Genomic DNA, 16,368 nt, shown 5'->3' with positions numbered 1-16,368 from the left:
GCAGGGCGATCGACGCAAGCGCTGAGCCACCCTTGACAACTCACTGCCCAACCTAGGCGCCAGGCGGAACATAACACAAACGCTACACCGTTGGAGAACCCGAATAGGAAGACTTTCCCCTCAGTGGCAGTATACTCCATTCTGACTCGACGGGTTGCGAAAGCACAGACGAGATAAACGGAGTCCGATGAACCTGCGGGCCCAAGGGTTCTGAAGGGATCCACATAGTGCGGCTGCGATTTCGCTGGAGTCATGTTTTTTCCAGTGAGACCCAACAGCACCGCCGATAGGACCGCAAAGTCCAAAGCCAAGCACTGGAAACAACGTCCCAAGCGTTCATCGCAGCTCTCCCAGGTACGGTCCTCCCGCACCTCAACCAAGGATCCCGAACCAGAACCAGTGGTTCAATCCACCATCTCCGCCTCGACTTCCCACAGTGAGCCCCCACGTCGCTCCTCGATGCCCGGCGTTGACACCGAGAGCCGGTCGGGCACGGCCTCTTTCCTCGAATCGAGATCCAGTCTACCGTATCCGAATTTCTCCAAGGCGCACAGCAAGGAAGATGTTCGCACAGCAAATATCCCTACGCCGGACCCGACCGACCTCACCGAACAGGAGGATGGGAAAGAGAATCGACCGAGTCACCACACAGAGAACCACCAAGCCCCTCCAAGTCCACCGCTAACAGGACTGGACCAACCTTCTTCTCGAAGAGGTACACCCGTCGAAGAGGAGGAAAAAGACAATAGCCCAGAGAAGCCCAAGAAGAAAGCAAGCATCAAGATCCGGACGGAGGTGAATCGCTCGTCGTCCAGCCTGAAGTCTAAAAAGGATGATGGAAGCAAGTCTAGCAGAACAGTGCGCGCTGAAACACCCAAGTCCAGGTCATCTAGGACTGAGAAAGAGAAGGAGAAGGAATCATCACCCCGCGCCACCCACAAGCCTTCCAAGACCAAGATCTCCTCCGAAGAGAAGAAGCTCCCAAAACGATCTAGCCGCTCTACGATGTCGCCTTCGCAATCAAATTTAACGGCTCGTGATGTAGGAGCCGAATCTCTGAATGGATCTGATGCCACCTCTATCGCCCCGAACCAGCAGTATATCCCTACACGAAAACCCTCCCCGCCAATCGTCAAGCCTCCGTCGCGCACCCAAAACCGGTCGGCATTTTCTCATCGTCATACTCCTAGCGATGATTCTCTCGAATACGGTCGAAATGTCCCACCCGGCCCATCATTTGGGGCACCGCCGCCTCCACCTCCCCCGCCTGCCGTTCCGTTGACTATCCCGAGGGTTGACTACTTGCTGCAACATGGTGGTCTTAAGAACAGAGTATCGCGTACACTGCTCCCCGTGCCCAGCTCATCCGATCCTTTCGCCCAGTCCAATACCCATCCTCATCAAGCTGCCGCCAAGTTCTTTGATCCATTCAACAGCCTTCTTGATGATTACCAAAAAGTGATGAGCAAAAACGGATCTATCGCTGTGGCGACTGGGTATCGCTCTGTTGCGCGACGGCTATTAGACCGTCTAGAGGCAGTGTTCGCGCGTGATATCTCCTCGGAGCCTTGTAGTTGTCTCATGTGTGAACGAAGTGAAGAGGAGGAACGCCCATCTGGAGTAAGCTGGGGAGAAGTTTTGGAGCTAGTTTCTGGTCGTCGCGAACTTCCTATGTGGCCACCATTTGTTATGGCTCCAACCGTTGACACTGGCTTAGCTGGGGAGGAGCATATTCCCATGCAAAAGCTAGATGTTGATGTACCAGAGGAGTACCGCGAACATTTCATTCGGCAATCCCGCAAAACAAAGGTTGCCGTGGACAAATGGCTTTCCGAACAAAATGATACACCTAGTAGTGCTCCTGGAGAGGTGGATGATGAGACTCTTACTTTCGCCATGTTGACTTATCTCGAACCACACCAACGCTCCTTGTTTTGCGCTCTTCTTGGCATCAACTCTTCGACCCCGGTCCCTCGATCCGATGATGAAAAGGTCCGACCCAAGCCCTCTGCACTTGTTTCCTCGTCTCTAGCAATTCAGCGACTCTATCGCCTACCGACACTTCCTCGCGACCCAGAAGCAGCCATGTTCATGCTCAACAACCCTGGCTTGCACCACGTCCTAGCCACCCTATCCGCCATTAGCGATGACGAGTGGGAGATTCTTATCTCTGGTCGCTTCGACGGCTTCCTTCGCAGTGGTGCCGAGGACACATCACAGTCTAATCCTCGCTATAGCGGCAGCCGTTCCAACACTCCCTTCAGCGCCGGAGGAATTTCCCGCGGTCCAACCCCCAACTATATGGACGGTAGCTTCCGCCCCGGCAGCCAACCCAATGGAGCTCCAACATCCCCCGCGCACGGAGGGCCTATCGCACTAGACGAAGAGACCGAAATCGCCGCTTTGGCAGAAATTGAACGCGACATCTTCCTCGGCATGGAAGCACTCGAAGACGCTTTCGAAACCCTGCACCTCAAAGCCGAAGTCGTCCGTCGTGCACTCCGAGAACGTGGAGCAGGCCTCTCCGTCGCCAGCCAGGGCCGACGCGGCTCATTCGTGGAAGCCCGTCTAGGCACACCAGCTTCCGCTATCGGCGGCTGGGACAGCGGCGAGGAAGACTTCCTCAACGACGATGACCGCTCTCTAGCCCCAGATGACTCGGCTAGTAACATCAGCTCTAACCGGCGTCGTCGACCCAAGCGACGGACTGAGCGCCGTACCCCCGCTCCCGTCGAAGAAGAAGACGAGGAAGATTCTCAGGTCGGTCGTCGTGAGCGAAACACTAGACGCCGGTAATTCTGCTCTTTACTCCGAGCTTGAGCGGTTCAAATTAGCGGGAGGACTTTATGGATTTCATACGAGATCGTTATATTATTGCATCGGGTGCGCTTGATTGATGAACTGATGATACCCAACTCCATCTCCCTCACTTTCCATTTCTTCCTACGTTCCAATGCTATTTTTCCAACTATTGATGGAATTTGTCAGCCATTTGGTTCATGTTGTCTGTTTTTGCTCTTTATGATTGATGATTGCCATGAGCCGTACTTTGTATTTGACTGTTTACACTTAGCTATTAAAATCCACAACATGTTGACACCCTTGACTCTTGACTGAACCTAGAAGGCACAATACAATGGCCTCGATGCCATCGAGGTGGTCTTTGGCCTGTCCCACATCAGAGAAGTGACGCTGGAACCTTCCAAGCATCCGCGGCCTGAAGTCTGGAGAACCATACAGGATACCCCTATTCCACAAAATCATTTATATCAACCCCTATACTGCGACCTCGGGACCTTGGAAGCCAGCATCTGCCGAAATGATATCTGAAAGTATATCCCGAGATAAAGAATGCACCGCATCTAAACTATTGACAAACCAAAATCATGCTCAGGTGGCGTAATAATGACCAGCCGGCCGAGAACTACCTTTTTTGGGTTCTTCAAATTCTATATTGCCAATCGTAATGACCGCAATATACCGACAGCAGGTCCATGCGCCATGTGCCGAAAGCGCGTTGCCAGACAAGCCGCTTATGCCAACGCTTATGCATTAAAACCTAAATTGGAGAACCTTGCTCAATATTGGCAGATGTGCAGAAAGTAGATCTTGATCGGCAAACCGAAATCTTGGAAATAGGGGAGCTTGGACCTGTGCCGAAAAATGGTCTTGTCTATCAATGAGAATATGGCGTGATTATCTAGAACTTTGATGATGAGAAGATCTGCATCTATAGATGTGGAGTGGTCATCAAGGATAGGAGGTGGACAAGATCCCCAGGTTGAGATGTCAGAGGTGAATTGGAGGTTGCATGTTATGTATTCGCTACACAATGTACACCCTTAGAATGGCCTCATAGATGAAAACCGACTAAGCGACCGCGAAGCTAAGTCTACGGAGTACTGTGGCTTCGATTATAAATTACCATCGCGGGCCGTGGACGAAAATTTTGAATAAATTATTCGCCGACATTGGCATTACTTATCTGATCCCCAGGGGTTTTGCAGATCAATTAGGCGTATTAGAAATTATTCAATGTCATGCAGGACCTTCGAGACACCCCGAATTTTGGGAGATGTTCTCCCCTCGAATAGCCATGCTGCCCGCCATGAGGCTGCACTAATAGACAATAGTGTCATTTAAGCTGATTGGCAAATTAAAGTTCTCTGGCTCCATGAGGGCCTCACATGCAGTAACCTTGGAACCGAAAAATTCGGGTCGTGCCAGGAATGACCAGTCTCCGGATTCAGTTAATGGTTGTTCCTGACACGCATGGTGGCTATTGCTTGTCTTGTACTCCATATGCCAGTATTAATCAAATTCCAGTACCAGGGTTAAGGAACTTCCCAATCCAGAATATAGGCAGATGCCCTCTTCAAACACTAAAATTATGCGTCCTTGCTTAGGGAAGGCTACCGAGGTAGTTTGAGTACCTTATCAATCAATGGCATTCAGCATTATTGAGCCATGCTGAATACCACGCACAGTTTACAGAACAGGCTCAAAAAGGGCTAGGTTAAGATTTTAATAGCGCGCCTAGACTACACTTAGGCTATATCAGTGAAAAATCGGACATGAATGCGACATCCGCCAATAGGAATTGCAAATTACATCCCAACGCTAAAAACAAGCTAATGTTACTGATGTCGTTTTTCAGTAAAAGGGCCGACGAGATGGACGATCAGCGGGGCTAGCGGGGGTAACTAACGGGATCAGGCAGGTGAAGGAGATCAAGGGTTTGCCCTGTGAGTTTGGATAATATGAAGCTGAAGAATGAACCATGGAATTGCAGAATTGTATTCATGGGTGTCAACATGCAAACCATGGGCCTTGTTTGTTGTGAAGACAAACTCGTGTTTTGACTTTTTACTCTGAGAATCGATTGACGTCTGTCATGTTGAAAAATATCGCATTTCACCGCCTTCCACAATGTGTCGCAGGTAAAATGACGGCGTACGCAATGCTCGGGATTCAGCTCCCTCAAGATATATGAATGCTTTGAAGGCAATTGCAATCTCCACGATCGCTGCTAGCGGGACGGTCCCAGCGTATAACCATCCTTTGATCACCTTGTTGATCCAATCCACGTTGTGATCCACTAAGCGCGCTAGTAGCTCTTCAATGCTACCGCGCATCATCACCTATTTGGGAGGACTATTTGCCCTTCTAGATCCTCGGCACATGGTTACCAGAATCCCCGAATTATCTTTTGCGGATCAGATCTGCACTGGCACATGGGGAGGAGTCCTGCAATAATCCCCGAGGAGATTTCCCGCGAGCCGTGCTGGTATGTATTGTTAATCGACGCCACATTGGCTGACACACGAGCATTTTAACCTTTGATGAAAACTCTGTACCAGATTAACTCCGTTCCGAAAAGAGAATACAGGGTAAAAGCCGGTATGGTGATGCAGCTCAAGCGCTTCAATATGTTCTGTGGGCTTGTTAGGCTCAGCAAAATTCACTTGGACCGGCTCTCATTGCCGGGCCCCATCGCATGGGGCAGCCGGTGTGATTAGCGTGGAGCTAAGCTTGTTCCGCGCCCCAATCAAACCATTGCCCAGATCAATATTACATACACGCTGCGAACTCTCCAACTGTGCGATCGACCAATTTTTGTCTGGATCTTTTCTTGGCAGACATGTGTCTCATTGTAAAGACTGTCTAGCGGGTCAAAACTGCGGGGTTTAATAAGCATCTACCAAACCCTGCTTCACTTGTTGGTCACTGATCTCAATTTCCTTGAGAACAATCTCATTATCCAATGTGGTCTTTCGGAACCTGCCCGAAACCTGCTTGAGTACGCGTTTCCCATTGACTCTAGCACCGCGTACACCGCTATTGATAAGGTCGATCTGCGACAACACCAATCAACCACAACCATGACTAGTCAGTCCACTTAGAGTCTTGAACTAGAAATATCAAGTGGGACCGGGTACTCCGTCCAGGGGGTTGGTATTATGTATTTGCGTGGCAAAACTCACCCGTGTCTTCCGCTAGCGTTCCAGAAGCCCGCCCCTGCATTAACATGACGGGGTTTAAACGTCAGCACGGCCCGTGAGTGGTCAGAGTACTAGAGCATTGTGGACGTTGTCCGCGCCGGTGCGGAGTCTAAGTTTGTGGCGTTCGGAGTAACATGCTTACCATGCCATGTTCATGTCAAAGACTTTCCCAAAAATGAGTAGATTCGCAGTTGTTCTTGCCTGTGCCCCTATTCGGTACTGATAATGGGGGATGACGCTCGGATGGTCTTAGTGGGTTCAGCCGCCTGGACCAAACTTTGACTTCATTCGATTCCTGGGACAAAATTCCCACTTCTCTCCACTTCGACCCCTGTTCAAAGAGGAGGCCTGAAGTGGATACCGCTTGGCAGTCCTGGACCATGCACCACTTTCGATGGAGTCTTTTGTCTCAATTCCTGGGTTAAACTCTTCTCTTCTGGGTCCTGCGGAAATGATGGGCAGGCCAAAGGTTGTTGTGGATTAGCATGACGGCAACAAACCCTTTTTGCAGTTGGGTCGCCCCGTCTTCACTTATTGAGTTTAGAGTTCGTTGTGCCCGGCATAGTGCATGTGTGGGTTTTTTCCATGTCGTTGGATCTGGGTCCTCCCGCGTTTAATTATTCCACTCTACGCTGCGATTTGCATCCTTTCTGGTCTTTCCTTTCGTCCGTCTGTCAGTTATTCGCCAGCCTGACATAACCGATCTGATAGAGGAGCACACGTTCTCGAACGGACCGGACCGTGCTTTTGATTGACAGGCCCTGATTTGCAGCCTTACAACTGAAACGAGACTCGACGTCACGCCCTGGACGCTGAAACCAGCGAGCCATTCATTATTTTCCACACTTCTCCGGGGGTGTCACACGAGATCTCTAATTTTGATATCTTTTGTTGACATAAACAACAATGTCGGCAATCACAATTCTTAAAATGCTGGCGGACAACAGCCGCTCAGGGCATTCCCATTCCCTGGCAGCTCGGCTTCACGAGGATGTGACGCTAGATATCGACCCGCTGCCAGTGGTGCAACGACGAGGCCTCATCGCTATTACTATCATGGCTTTCTTGTCGTTTTTCGCGACAGGAGGTTTACTATCATTCATTACCTATCGCCTTATCTTCTGGAAAGGCTCATACACCCGATACATCGGTTACAACCAGTACATTATTCTCATCTACAACCTCGTCCTGGCTGACTTTCAACAATCGCTTGCCTTCCTGATTTGCCTGAAATGGATCGTCACCGACAAAATCAAATCAGGCACCGCCGGCTGCTTTCTTCAAGGGTTATGGCTTCAGATCGGCGATCCGGGCAGTGGTCTATTCGTCCTGGCCATTGCGATTCACACATTCCTTCTTGTTGTTTGGGGTCGCAAAATGTCCTACAGAACATTCATCTGCTTCGTTTGTGGTGTTTGGGCTTTCATCGCTATCATTGTGATCATTCCAATTGGCATGTACGGAGCCGATGTGTTTGTTCCATCCGGCGCCTGGTGCTGGATTAGCGAAGAGTATGAAACCGTTCGTCTCTGGACTCATTACATTTGGATTTTCTTCGCTGAGTTCGGCACTGTCTGTCTCTACGCTGTTATGTACTTCCAGCTCCGCAGACAGATTGCTCAATCGTCTATCTTGGGTAACAGCCAGTTGGAAAGTCTGAAGCGCCTGCGACGCGTGGTTGGATACATGACCATCTACCCCATTGTCTACATTGTTCTTTCACTTCCACTCGCCGCTGGACGTATGGCCACGGCAAATGGCAGCACTCCATCTCTCACCTTCTTCTGTTGCGCTGGTATGTACTCCCTCCACACCCTCATCTCACGATCGAGCAACCCCGCTAACTTTTACTCAGGTGCCTTCATGACAAGTTCCGGCCTAGTCGACGTCGTGCTATACACTCTTACCCGTCGTAACCTCATCATCGATTCCGAGCCCAGCGAGGACCGTTCTTACAACAAATTCGCCAGCAGCAAGGGACGTCGCGGAGATCACTTGACTACCATCACTGCCGAGCCTAAGTCCAGGAAAAACGCCATCTCGGACGGCACAGACCTCGATGGCTCGACCGATAATATCGTTCAGCCTAGTGTCGAGATGGGTCCCATGGGCAAGGTATACCAGGAGACCACCATTGAAATCACGCATGAGCCTGCATCTGCATACCCATCAGAGGGTGCGAGTGAACGGTCCAGCAAAGAAGATTTTGCTGAACCTTCATCGCGCACGTGGAGGCGATGATATGATTTTATTTGACTTGCTGTTCTTGTTTCTTTTATCTCATGCTCGTGCAGATATGTTTTGCTGATGCACTTTAATTTCCTGGTTACTTAACCGCCCCTTTTATGACTTCCGACGTGATCCGGTGTCTTCTTCACATCCTCTCTCTATGTTTACCTTCTCTCATATCCCCTTTTCTACCATTTCATCCTCCTGTGGAACTTTGTACATATTTTCGAAAGGGTCGTGTCTTTTTCTTCTGTCATTGGGATTATGAGGACTCCCATGTACACCTATCTATTCAAAAAAATTCAAAATTTCCCAAGACATAGTTATACCATCTATAGCTGGGTATCTGAGCGTAAAAATTTGGTGAAATGAAAGGAGCTCGAACAATCACTTTTTTGGCTTTATGGTGTTCATTGTAGATACAGGCGGAGGTGCTGCGCTTACATAGCCATCAGCAACCAAATATACACTGAGAACTTCTCTATTTGCTCGGACCAACTTTGGAAGCAAGTTGAAGAGAAACCCAGTGGGAATGCGGGGAATGATTGGTATTTCGTGGAAAGCTTCCTCCCCCACAAATCCGACGAGTGGGGCCGACCTGCCGGACTATAAGCCTTGGAACCGCACCAAGTAATCCCGGGAAGCAGCTTACAGCTCGTATAGGCGAATTTATCAGAGCCCCCTTCGTCGTCTTTATAAAGCCTTCTCAACCTGCGTAAACTTAACCTCCTCCATTACCCTCAGTCTCTCTTATTGATATTCACCATTTCTATTATATTGCAGTCGAGGCAAAATGGAATACCGACTCGGCATGGCGCTGTACATCATTCTATTCTTCCTAGCTTGGTTTGTACATGTAATACGCACTCTCAAACCATGATCCTTGAAACTTATCATTAACAAACCTCTTTCGTTATTGCAGTTGTTATACAAAGGATTCACCTCGCCCCTTCGTCGCATCCCAGGACCACGCCTTTCAATATTAACCCGTCTCCCTCTCAAGCTCGCCACTATAAGTGGAAATCAACTCTATCATATCCATGCTCTACACCAAAAGTACGGACCAATTGTCCGCATTTCGCCAACCGAAGTAGCAATCGCCTCCTTGCCTGACGTGAAAGAAATTCATCGCGTCGGATCGGGATTTCTGAAGACGGAGTGGTATGAACAGTTCACACAAGGGAGGGAAGGAGTATTCAATATGCGCGACGTAAAGAAGCATGCGCAAAGGCGGAAGCTGTTTGCTCGACCTTTCTCGAAGACAGTGCTCCGAGGCACATGGGAACCTGTTGTGAGGGACAAGGTTCAGCTAATGATCTCGCAAATGCAGAAAGATCTGACGACTTTGGGAGTGTGTGATGTATTCAAGTGGTCAACATTCCTGGCTACGGATGTAAGCGCGCATCTGATGTTTGGAGAGTCGTTTGAGATGTTGCAGCGGGGAGAGGTAAGATAAATCAATATTGGGGGTACGTTCCCGGGTGTTTACTGATTATGACAGAAAAATGAGTATGTTCGGATTCTGGAATCTGTTATTCAAGGATCAGGTATCCTATCCGAGCTTCCATTTCTTGGATACATCATTCCATACATACCTCTCCAGTCCGTTCGGGAAATGTTTGGAAATGGGGAGGCTCTTCTAAGGTATGGCCAAAGCTTGCTAAATAACAGTCGGAGCAACAGCGAGTCTTCCCGGAATATCTTTTCGGGTCTAGTTCACGCATCTGAGAAAGATGGAGCATCATTCAATGATATGGATGTAGCTATCGAAGCCGGGAATTTCATCGTCGCAGGCTCGGACACAACCGCTGTTACGTTGACATATGTTATCTGGGCTATCCTGTCTCATCCAAAACTACACACCCAGCTCAACACCCAGCTTGCGACTTTGCGGGAAAACTGGGAAGAAGGCGATCTCGAATCCCTCTCTCTGCTAAACGCTACAATCACCGAGACACTAAGATTATATGGCGCTGCACCTGGTGCCCTCCCTCGCTCTGTCCCAGAAGGAGGCGTGACATTCTCCGGGTACTATATCCCAGGAGGAATCACTGTTAGTACCCAAAGCTGGACTATACATCGTGATCCAGTACTCTTTCCTAATCCTGAGAAATTTGATCCTTCGAGGTGGTTACCAGGCGATAACCAAGCGTCTGAACAAGCCCGACTGGCGATGTCTCCCTTTGGCTCTGGATCACGAACTTGCTTGGGGATTCACCTGTCATGGATGGAATTACGTCTGGCAACAGCTGAGTTCTTTCTTCAATGTGGGAATGTGAAACTGGCTCCAAGCGTGACGGAAGAGAGTATGAAGCCAAAGCATTTCTTCTTGATTGCGCCTTCAGCGCATAAATGTGAGATAACGCTAGCAACTTGAGAATGTCTATCATATCTTGTTTTTTGGAAGGCTTCCTCGGCAAGAAGCGTCAACAGCCAGGGGACTCAATCTAAATCCTTCCGAAAATAAACTCGCTCAAATCCATCCTCAGTTTTCCTCCCAGTCTCCACAAATCCCATCTTCACATACATTCCCAGATTCTCGTACATTTTCACATTCGTGTAGAGTGTCAACGCCGAGCAGCTCTCCGACCGTGCAACATCCTCTGCACAGTTCAGCAATACGCGACCGTAACCACGACCTTGGGCCGCAGGGCCGACGACTAAGTTGTTGATTTCGACTGAATGAGTATCCCGTTCAACACTAAGAACGATGGATCCGACTGGTTTATTGGTATCGTCGTGCAGCACGAATATGTCATGCGTTTCCAGCATCTCATCATAGTTCGCTGACATTGGTGCTGGTGGTTTGCCTATACGCTCAATATATTTTGAATAAGCCGAGTCCACCATTGACTTGATGAGTGGGATATGTTGGAGTGACGCTCTTTGTATGGCGAGGCCTGCTCTGGAAGGCTGCGGCGGTTCTATCATGTTTGATTTGGACAGGCTTTTCATGATCTTGTGTGTTGATCATGACTCTTGTACAACAGCGATCGCTATCGCCTTCCATGCCGGCGCTTCACCGCCCACGGTCCAGCACCATCACTATTTTGCAACTAGCTCTGTTAGTCAGCATCAACCCCGATGTTTGGCGCTCGGTCAACCTCGTTTAACAGTCAGTCCTAAGATTTCACCTGCGATCTAAAAAACGCCAAAAGTGGCTCTCCTTTGCAGTCACATCCACACACCTTTCCTTTTAAACAAATGATGGTCTAAATTGAGAATCCCTTCGCATCTGCCCATGAGTCGGTCGGTATATTGAAGGACAGAAAGGACTATATGATCCGTCATTCTGTATGAGAGATGAACATGCCGGTAGCTTGTTAGGGCTCTCTTGCTTCTCCTTTCATTCATGATAGCAACGTATGCTTTACTTGACTGAATGCTAAGAAAGTTGGCTTCTCTTGATGCTTACTGAGCGTCTCCGGTCCTCACAATCGGCCCAAATAAGAGTCGTACATCGTAGAAAGGTGACCTCAACGAAGGCTTCAAAATATTTAATTACTCTCACTCGATGCGTGACTGGTTCTGTCCCAGTTTGATAATATATTATCGAATAAATTTCATTTGAAGCGGAGAAAGATATCTTAGCTCACCAATCCTTCCATACCGGTGATTCCAATCTGTCTCCTACCCGGCTGTCATGAGAATCTTATAGTGTTTCATTCGAGATAAATTTGAGGATATTAAGTGATGCATAACTATCAGCACCTATTCGAAAGCTGCACTATCTCAAGCTCGGTCATGAATTACTTTAGCGCAATCGAGACGCATTCCAATAGAACGAGTCAGAGGTCATTCATCAGTGTTGGATAAGCCCGATGCTGAAATTTCAACACTTCCCGGCAACTCTGGAGAGAAAAATCTCTTAGCCATTAAGAGAAGTAGTTCCAAGGAAGGACTCTTCACCATCCGAGGGAATGTGATCGTTTTGTTCAAGCAACTCTATAATTTCCGCTTTGATAGAACTGAAGTCCTCTTCATCATCAATATCTTCAATACGCGTCAGTTCAAGAGCAAAATCCATTGCTGTATAGCCATTGGCATTTTTCACATGCGGATCGGCTCCATACTTCAGAAGAAGCTCGACATTCTTCACCAATCCTCCTCTTGCTGCGAGGTGTAATGGAGTGGCCCCTATCATGTAAACGTAATTTTGTGGCGAGTCGCTCGACTCAGAAGAGTCAGATTGATGGGTATCATTATTGAACCCGGACCCAGAATCATCGTCGGAATCCTGATTGTCGGGTATGGAGGTGTTGTCATCAATGTCACCACCTCCTTTTGAATCTTCGGCTCCTCTGGACCCATCGATATCTCTTCCACTGGCGGAAGAAGGGCCAGCCTGCAGTGACTTGATCTTATCAGATGAACATTCCGGCTCATCGATGATCGACTGGTACTCGGTAGTATCTAGATCTTCCATTCGAACGTGGCTCGGTGATTCACGAAGCTGGAAGTTGACATCTGCGGTTTTGGATCCAAGAAGAACTTGCAATACCGACAGGTCATTGTTCATAGCAGCAAAGTGGAGGACGGTCATCTCTATCGGCCAATCTTCATTTATCATCTCAAAACAAACATCCGCCCCGGAGCGAAGCAGCAGGTGGAGAATCTCTTTTGCTTTAGGTTTCTCATCCCAAGGGTACTGCAGGCATGCTATGAAGAGCGGTGTAAGGGAACTATGCGGAGGAAAATTTATCACAGCTCCATGTTCGATCAGATATTTGACCATTTCGGCATCGTCGCTAAATACAGCCATGACCAGAGGGGTACCTGAAAACGGCTTGACTTCAATGTCGCTGCCCGTATTGTCGACATCTTCGTACCAGGGTTCCTCCCATCCGTAGGCATTGATGTCTGCGTTGGCATTTAAAAGAAGGTCCACAGCTACTGTGGATTTCTGCACAGAACGCGCAAGAGGCGTCGCCCCGTGGCCATCAGGCTCGTTTGGGTCTTCTCCACTTTCTAGAAGAGAGGCAAGAACATATGGAAAACCGAACTCAGCAGCAATATTCAGGCTTGTCATCTTCCAAGGGAGATGATTCTTGCCCGAGATCTGGTAAATTGCGTACCATGTCCTGAATGCCGGTCTCTCCACGCTGCAAAGGAACAACATCGACGAGACCCATTCTGGATCTTCCCCAAGCATGGCTTCTTGGCAGTGTTCCACCCAATTCATTGCTGCATATTCTAGAAACGGGTTATCCTTGGTATATTCAGAAACTTTCTTATGGGGTTCATCATCAGAATCATCGATTGTGAGTGGGGCTTTGAGAAAATGAGTGAAAGAAAGCAGACTGATGCAGATTTTTGCGAGTAATGTTTCCGAATCCAGCGGACTGAAACTGTGTTTCCAAGTGTCACTCCTGTGGCTCGTGTAGTCATCCGTGATAAGAAATTCCTTGGCCGTTTGGTGGATGAGAAACACAGAGCCGTTGTCAATGGTCACTAAAAGACCACAAACATTTTTGATTCTCATCTCGAAGGCGTCTAACCGTTCAGTCCCAATTTCTTCATATGAGCGATATTTAAAATCACTGGCAAGAGCTGTGGCTATTTTCATGTCATCGACTGCCAAAGGCTCTCGGGCCGCCAGGATGATATGCAGGAGCTGTCTTGCAAGGTCTGGGTGGCGGCACCTCCTCAGGATAGCATCGTAAGCATCAATCAGACTGCGCGGCAAGCTTGAGATAATCTTTTGGAGTTCTCGCTTGTTGGCTGGTCGTTCACTAAGGCGAATTTCTTCCATTATCAGGCTCAGCCATAGATACGTTCTGTTGTCGACTGTGTGCAACTCCTTAAGCAGGTACTTTGTTGCCTCTTCGTCGAACCCCCTTTCAGCAGCAAGCTTTGGGACCTTGACATCAATGACTAAATCAATCTCGTCTTTGATATTTTCCGATTCATGATCTCCGGATAAGTGAATCGTAGGGGCCTCAGTTATGAGATCATCAAATTGAGAATGAATGTGCGAATACGGACGGCTGGTTAAGAGGAACTTCAACTTAGGCCGATCGTCAAATCTTGAATCATTCTTGGATGTATGGTAGAAATTAATGATTGATTCAATCAGAACTAATTGATCATCGTCATTGCATTCGTCGAGGGCGTCTAGGATGCACACAATTTGTCCGACGGAGGGGTCAGTAGCCGCTTGGCAGAGAATATCAAACATCTCGTCAAATAAGTTGAGTAGCTCCCTACCATTCAAATCATAAGGTGAAAGGGCATGTTTCACCAGAGATGGGAACGCCGAGAAAAGCTGGTGTAAGATGGCAGACATGGCGCTGAGTGCACTTCTCTGGTATGGGGAGATGTCTTTGAAGAAGAAATAACAGACAGCGGACAGCTTCTGATGGCTCAATGTAACCAGACCCTCGTCAATCATTGTCTTTACTAGGACGGATTTGCCCGAACCGGGCTTAGCAGACATCCAAAGGAGATCGGGTCCTTCCTTCTCTCGCCAATCAAGAAATTTGTCATTCTCCAGGAACCATTTTCCTGTTTCGAAAACTCTTTTTGGCGTTCTGTTTTTCTGATTCTCATACGGATTGGATTGTCGAAACATTTGTACACATTTGCGCTCCTTATCGGTCTGTCGCCAAGCAAATTGCATCATAGCCTGCTGTTCAATACCATGCTTTGTCCTTCTCAACTCTTTCTGGACTTCCTGCAGACCGCATTGCATGTTGTGCTCACTAACTTGCAAAGCTCTCTCAATCCGCTCGCGACTCAAGTCTTGAGCAATCTCGGTGCATTTTGCCTCAAGTGTCTTGACCTGACTGGTCAAACTCGTCCAGTCATCAGCCTTGAAGATATCTCGTCCGTACTGTTTCGCCCAGTTATTGGAATGCTGTCTCACTAATCGGATCTGGAATTCGAGGATTGTCTTATACAAGTCCACCACCGTACGCTCGAAGTCTTTGACAAGCTCCAGGCTATCAGACAGATAGCTACTCTGAGTTAATCCAGATTTCCCTGGTCTGATAAGCCTCTCCATGACCCTTAGTCTGTGCACACAAAAGGGAACAGCCTCAAGGCCATCATGGGCAGCAGACTTCTGCTCTGATGGGCTTAGAAGAAGCTAAGATACAGAATAAGACATTATCGGAGATCTTTCATCAGTCTTTGGGACATACCGGCAAGAAAAGGCACACCCCAGCCCACGCTAGTGCAGCATGTGGCTCAGCACTGACAGCTGAAGATACGAAATCTTTGGCTGCAACCACAATCTTGACAACTTTGTTAAACTGACCACTGACGTCCACGGAGTGGTTACCAATCTTGACTTGCCACTGTGCTAGATCAATTTCTTCGACCTTGCTCTTCGCTATTTGTCGTAGCTGCTCTTCGCGTTTATACGATCCAACGGGCGCTAAATACCGGTCGCGTCAGACAGCCAACTTCGTGGTAGGATGTTTCTAAACTCACCTAGATGATTCTGGCTTGAATCACCTTTTCCTTTCATCTGAGTCAACAGGATGTTTTCGTACTTTCCTATCAGTTCTGGGTCTTCTACGCTGAGAATGGCGTAGGCTTCATCCCATAAGTCCCGTGGCAAGCTGTCATCAGACGTAATATTGAGATCGGAGTTACAAGAACCCGGCTGTAGAGTATGACTGCTGGTCGCAGCTGCTACGCTATTGTTCTTGTCAGTGCCCACTTTCGATGGGGATGGTGATGATGATGGCAACGGTGACAGTGAGGTAGGCGTTTCTTTTCCATCCGAGGGACGTAAGGCCTTGAGGAGGGTTCTTAAGCCCATCGCAGAACAGTGTTGGCCTCAGTTGGACCTATTATAGATCCCCGAGTCTCAACTTCGGATTCGCAAACGCTTGAGGGCAATCTGGCGGAGTGTCTGCCTGTCCCTCCGTCTGACACTGCTGATTTAGCGGCCTTGGCGTACGCTAGCCGATAGTGGCCAGTAAGCTAGCCTTATATAATGCATATGTCAGAACCTCATGCTGACCCTTTGCCGAATTAATGATCACTGACACCCTCGATTATCTTAATTTCTGTTCCAGGTTCCGCCGCTTATGAGCCTGGGGCTCTGTTATATATCAAATTTTTAACGCAGTATTAGGAAATAATAACCCGCAAGACAAGTAACTAAACTTTCAATATTTCAATTTGG

At 48.4% G+C, this 16,368-nt stretch overlaps 5 protein-coding genes across 5 annotated transcripts; 3 read left to right on the top strand and 2 right to left on the bottom strand.

Moving 5' to 3' along the window:
* Positions 1-252: 252 nt before the first annotated feature.
* Positions 253-2,796, top strand: N7503_003874 (uncharacterized protein; the record flags this gene model as incomplete). Its single annotated transcript, XM_057063421.1, has 1 exon — positions 253-2,796. One exon carries the CDS (start codon positions 253-255, stop codon positions 2,794-2,796), a length of 2,544 nt encoding a protein of 847 aa, XP_056924336.1.
* A 4,112-nt stretch (positions 2,797-6,908) lies between these two features.
* Positions 6,909-8,243, top strand: gprC (the record flags this gene model as incomplete). Its single annotated transcript, XM_057063420.1, has 1 exon — positions 6,909-8,243. One exon carries the CDS (start codon positions 6,909-6,911, stop codon positions 8,241-8,243), a length of 1,335 nt encoding a protein of 444 aa, XP_056924335.1.
* A 1,189-nt stretch (positions 8,244-9,432) lies between these two features.
* N7503_003872 (cytochrome P450) lies at positions 9,433-10,608 on the top strand (the record flags this gene model as incomplete). Its single annotated transcript, XM_057063419.1, has 2 exons — positions 9,433-9,678; positions 9,733-10,608. The coding sequence occupies 2 exons, from the start codon at positions 9,433-9,435 to the stop codon at positions 10,606-10,608; spliced, it is 1,122 nt and encodes a 373-aa protein (XP_056924334.1).
* A 65-nt stretch (positions 10,609-10,673) lies between these two features.
* On the bottom strand, positions 10,674-11,024 carry N7503_003871 (GNAT family N-acetyltransferase; the record flags this gene model as incomplete). Its single annotated transcript, XM_057063418.1, has 1 exon — positions 10,674-11,024. The coding sequence occupies one exon, from the start codon at positions 11,022-11,024 to the stop codon at positions 10,674-10,676; it is 351 nt and encodes a 116-aa protein (XP_056924333.1).
* A 1,075-nt stretch (positions 11,025-12,099) lies between these two features.
* N7503_003870 (uncharacterized protein) lies at positions 12,100-15,999 on the bottom strand (the record flags this gene model as incomplete). Its single annotated transcript, XM_057063417.1, has 3 exons — positions 12,100-15,318; positions 15,374-15,609; positions 15,666-15,999. The coding sequence occupies 3 exons, from the start codon at positions 15,997-15,999 to the stop codon at positions 12,100-12,102; spliced, it is 3,789 nt and encodes a 1,262-aa protein (XP_056924332.1).
* Positions 16,000-16,368: the final 369 nt, after the last annotated feature.

This window comes from Penicillium pulvis, assembly GCF_028828015.1.
Source record: "Penicillium pulvis strain IBT 33274 chromosome Unknown contig_1_segment0_segment0, whole genome shotgun sequence".
Classification (NCBI taxonomy): Eukaryota; Fungi; Ascomycota; class Eurotiomycetes; order Eurotiales; family Aspergillaceae; genus Penicillium; species Penicillium pulvis.
The sequence above is the reverse complement of the archived record's forward strand: the minus strand, read 5'-3'. Positions and strand labels throughout refer to the sequence as shown.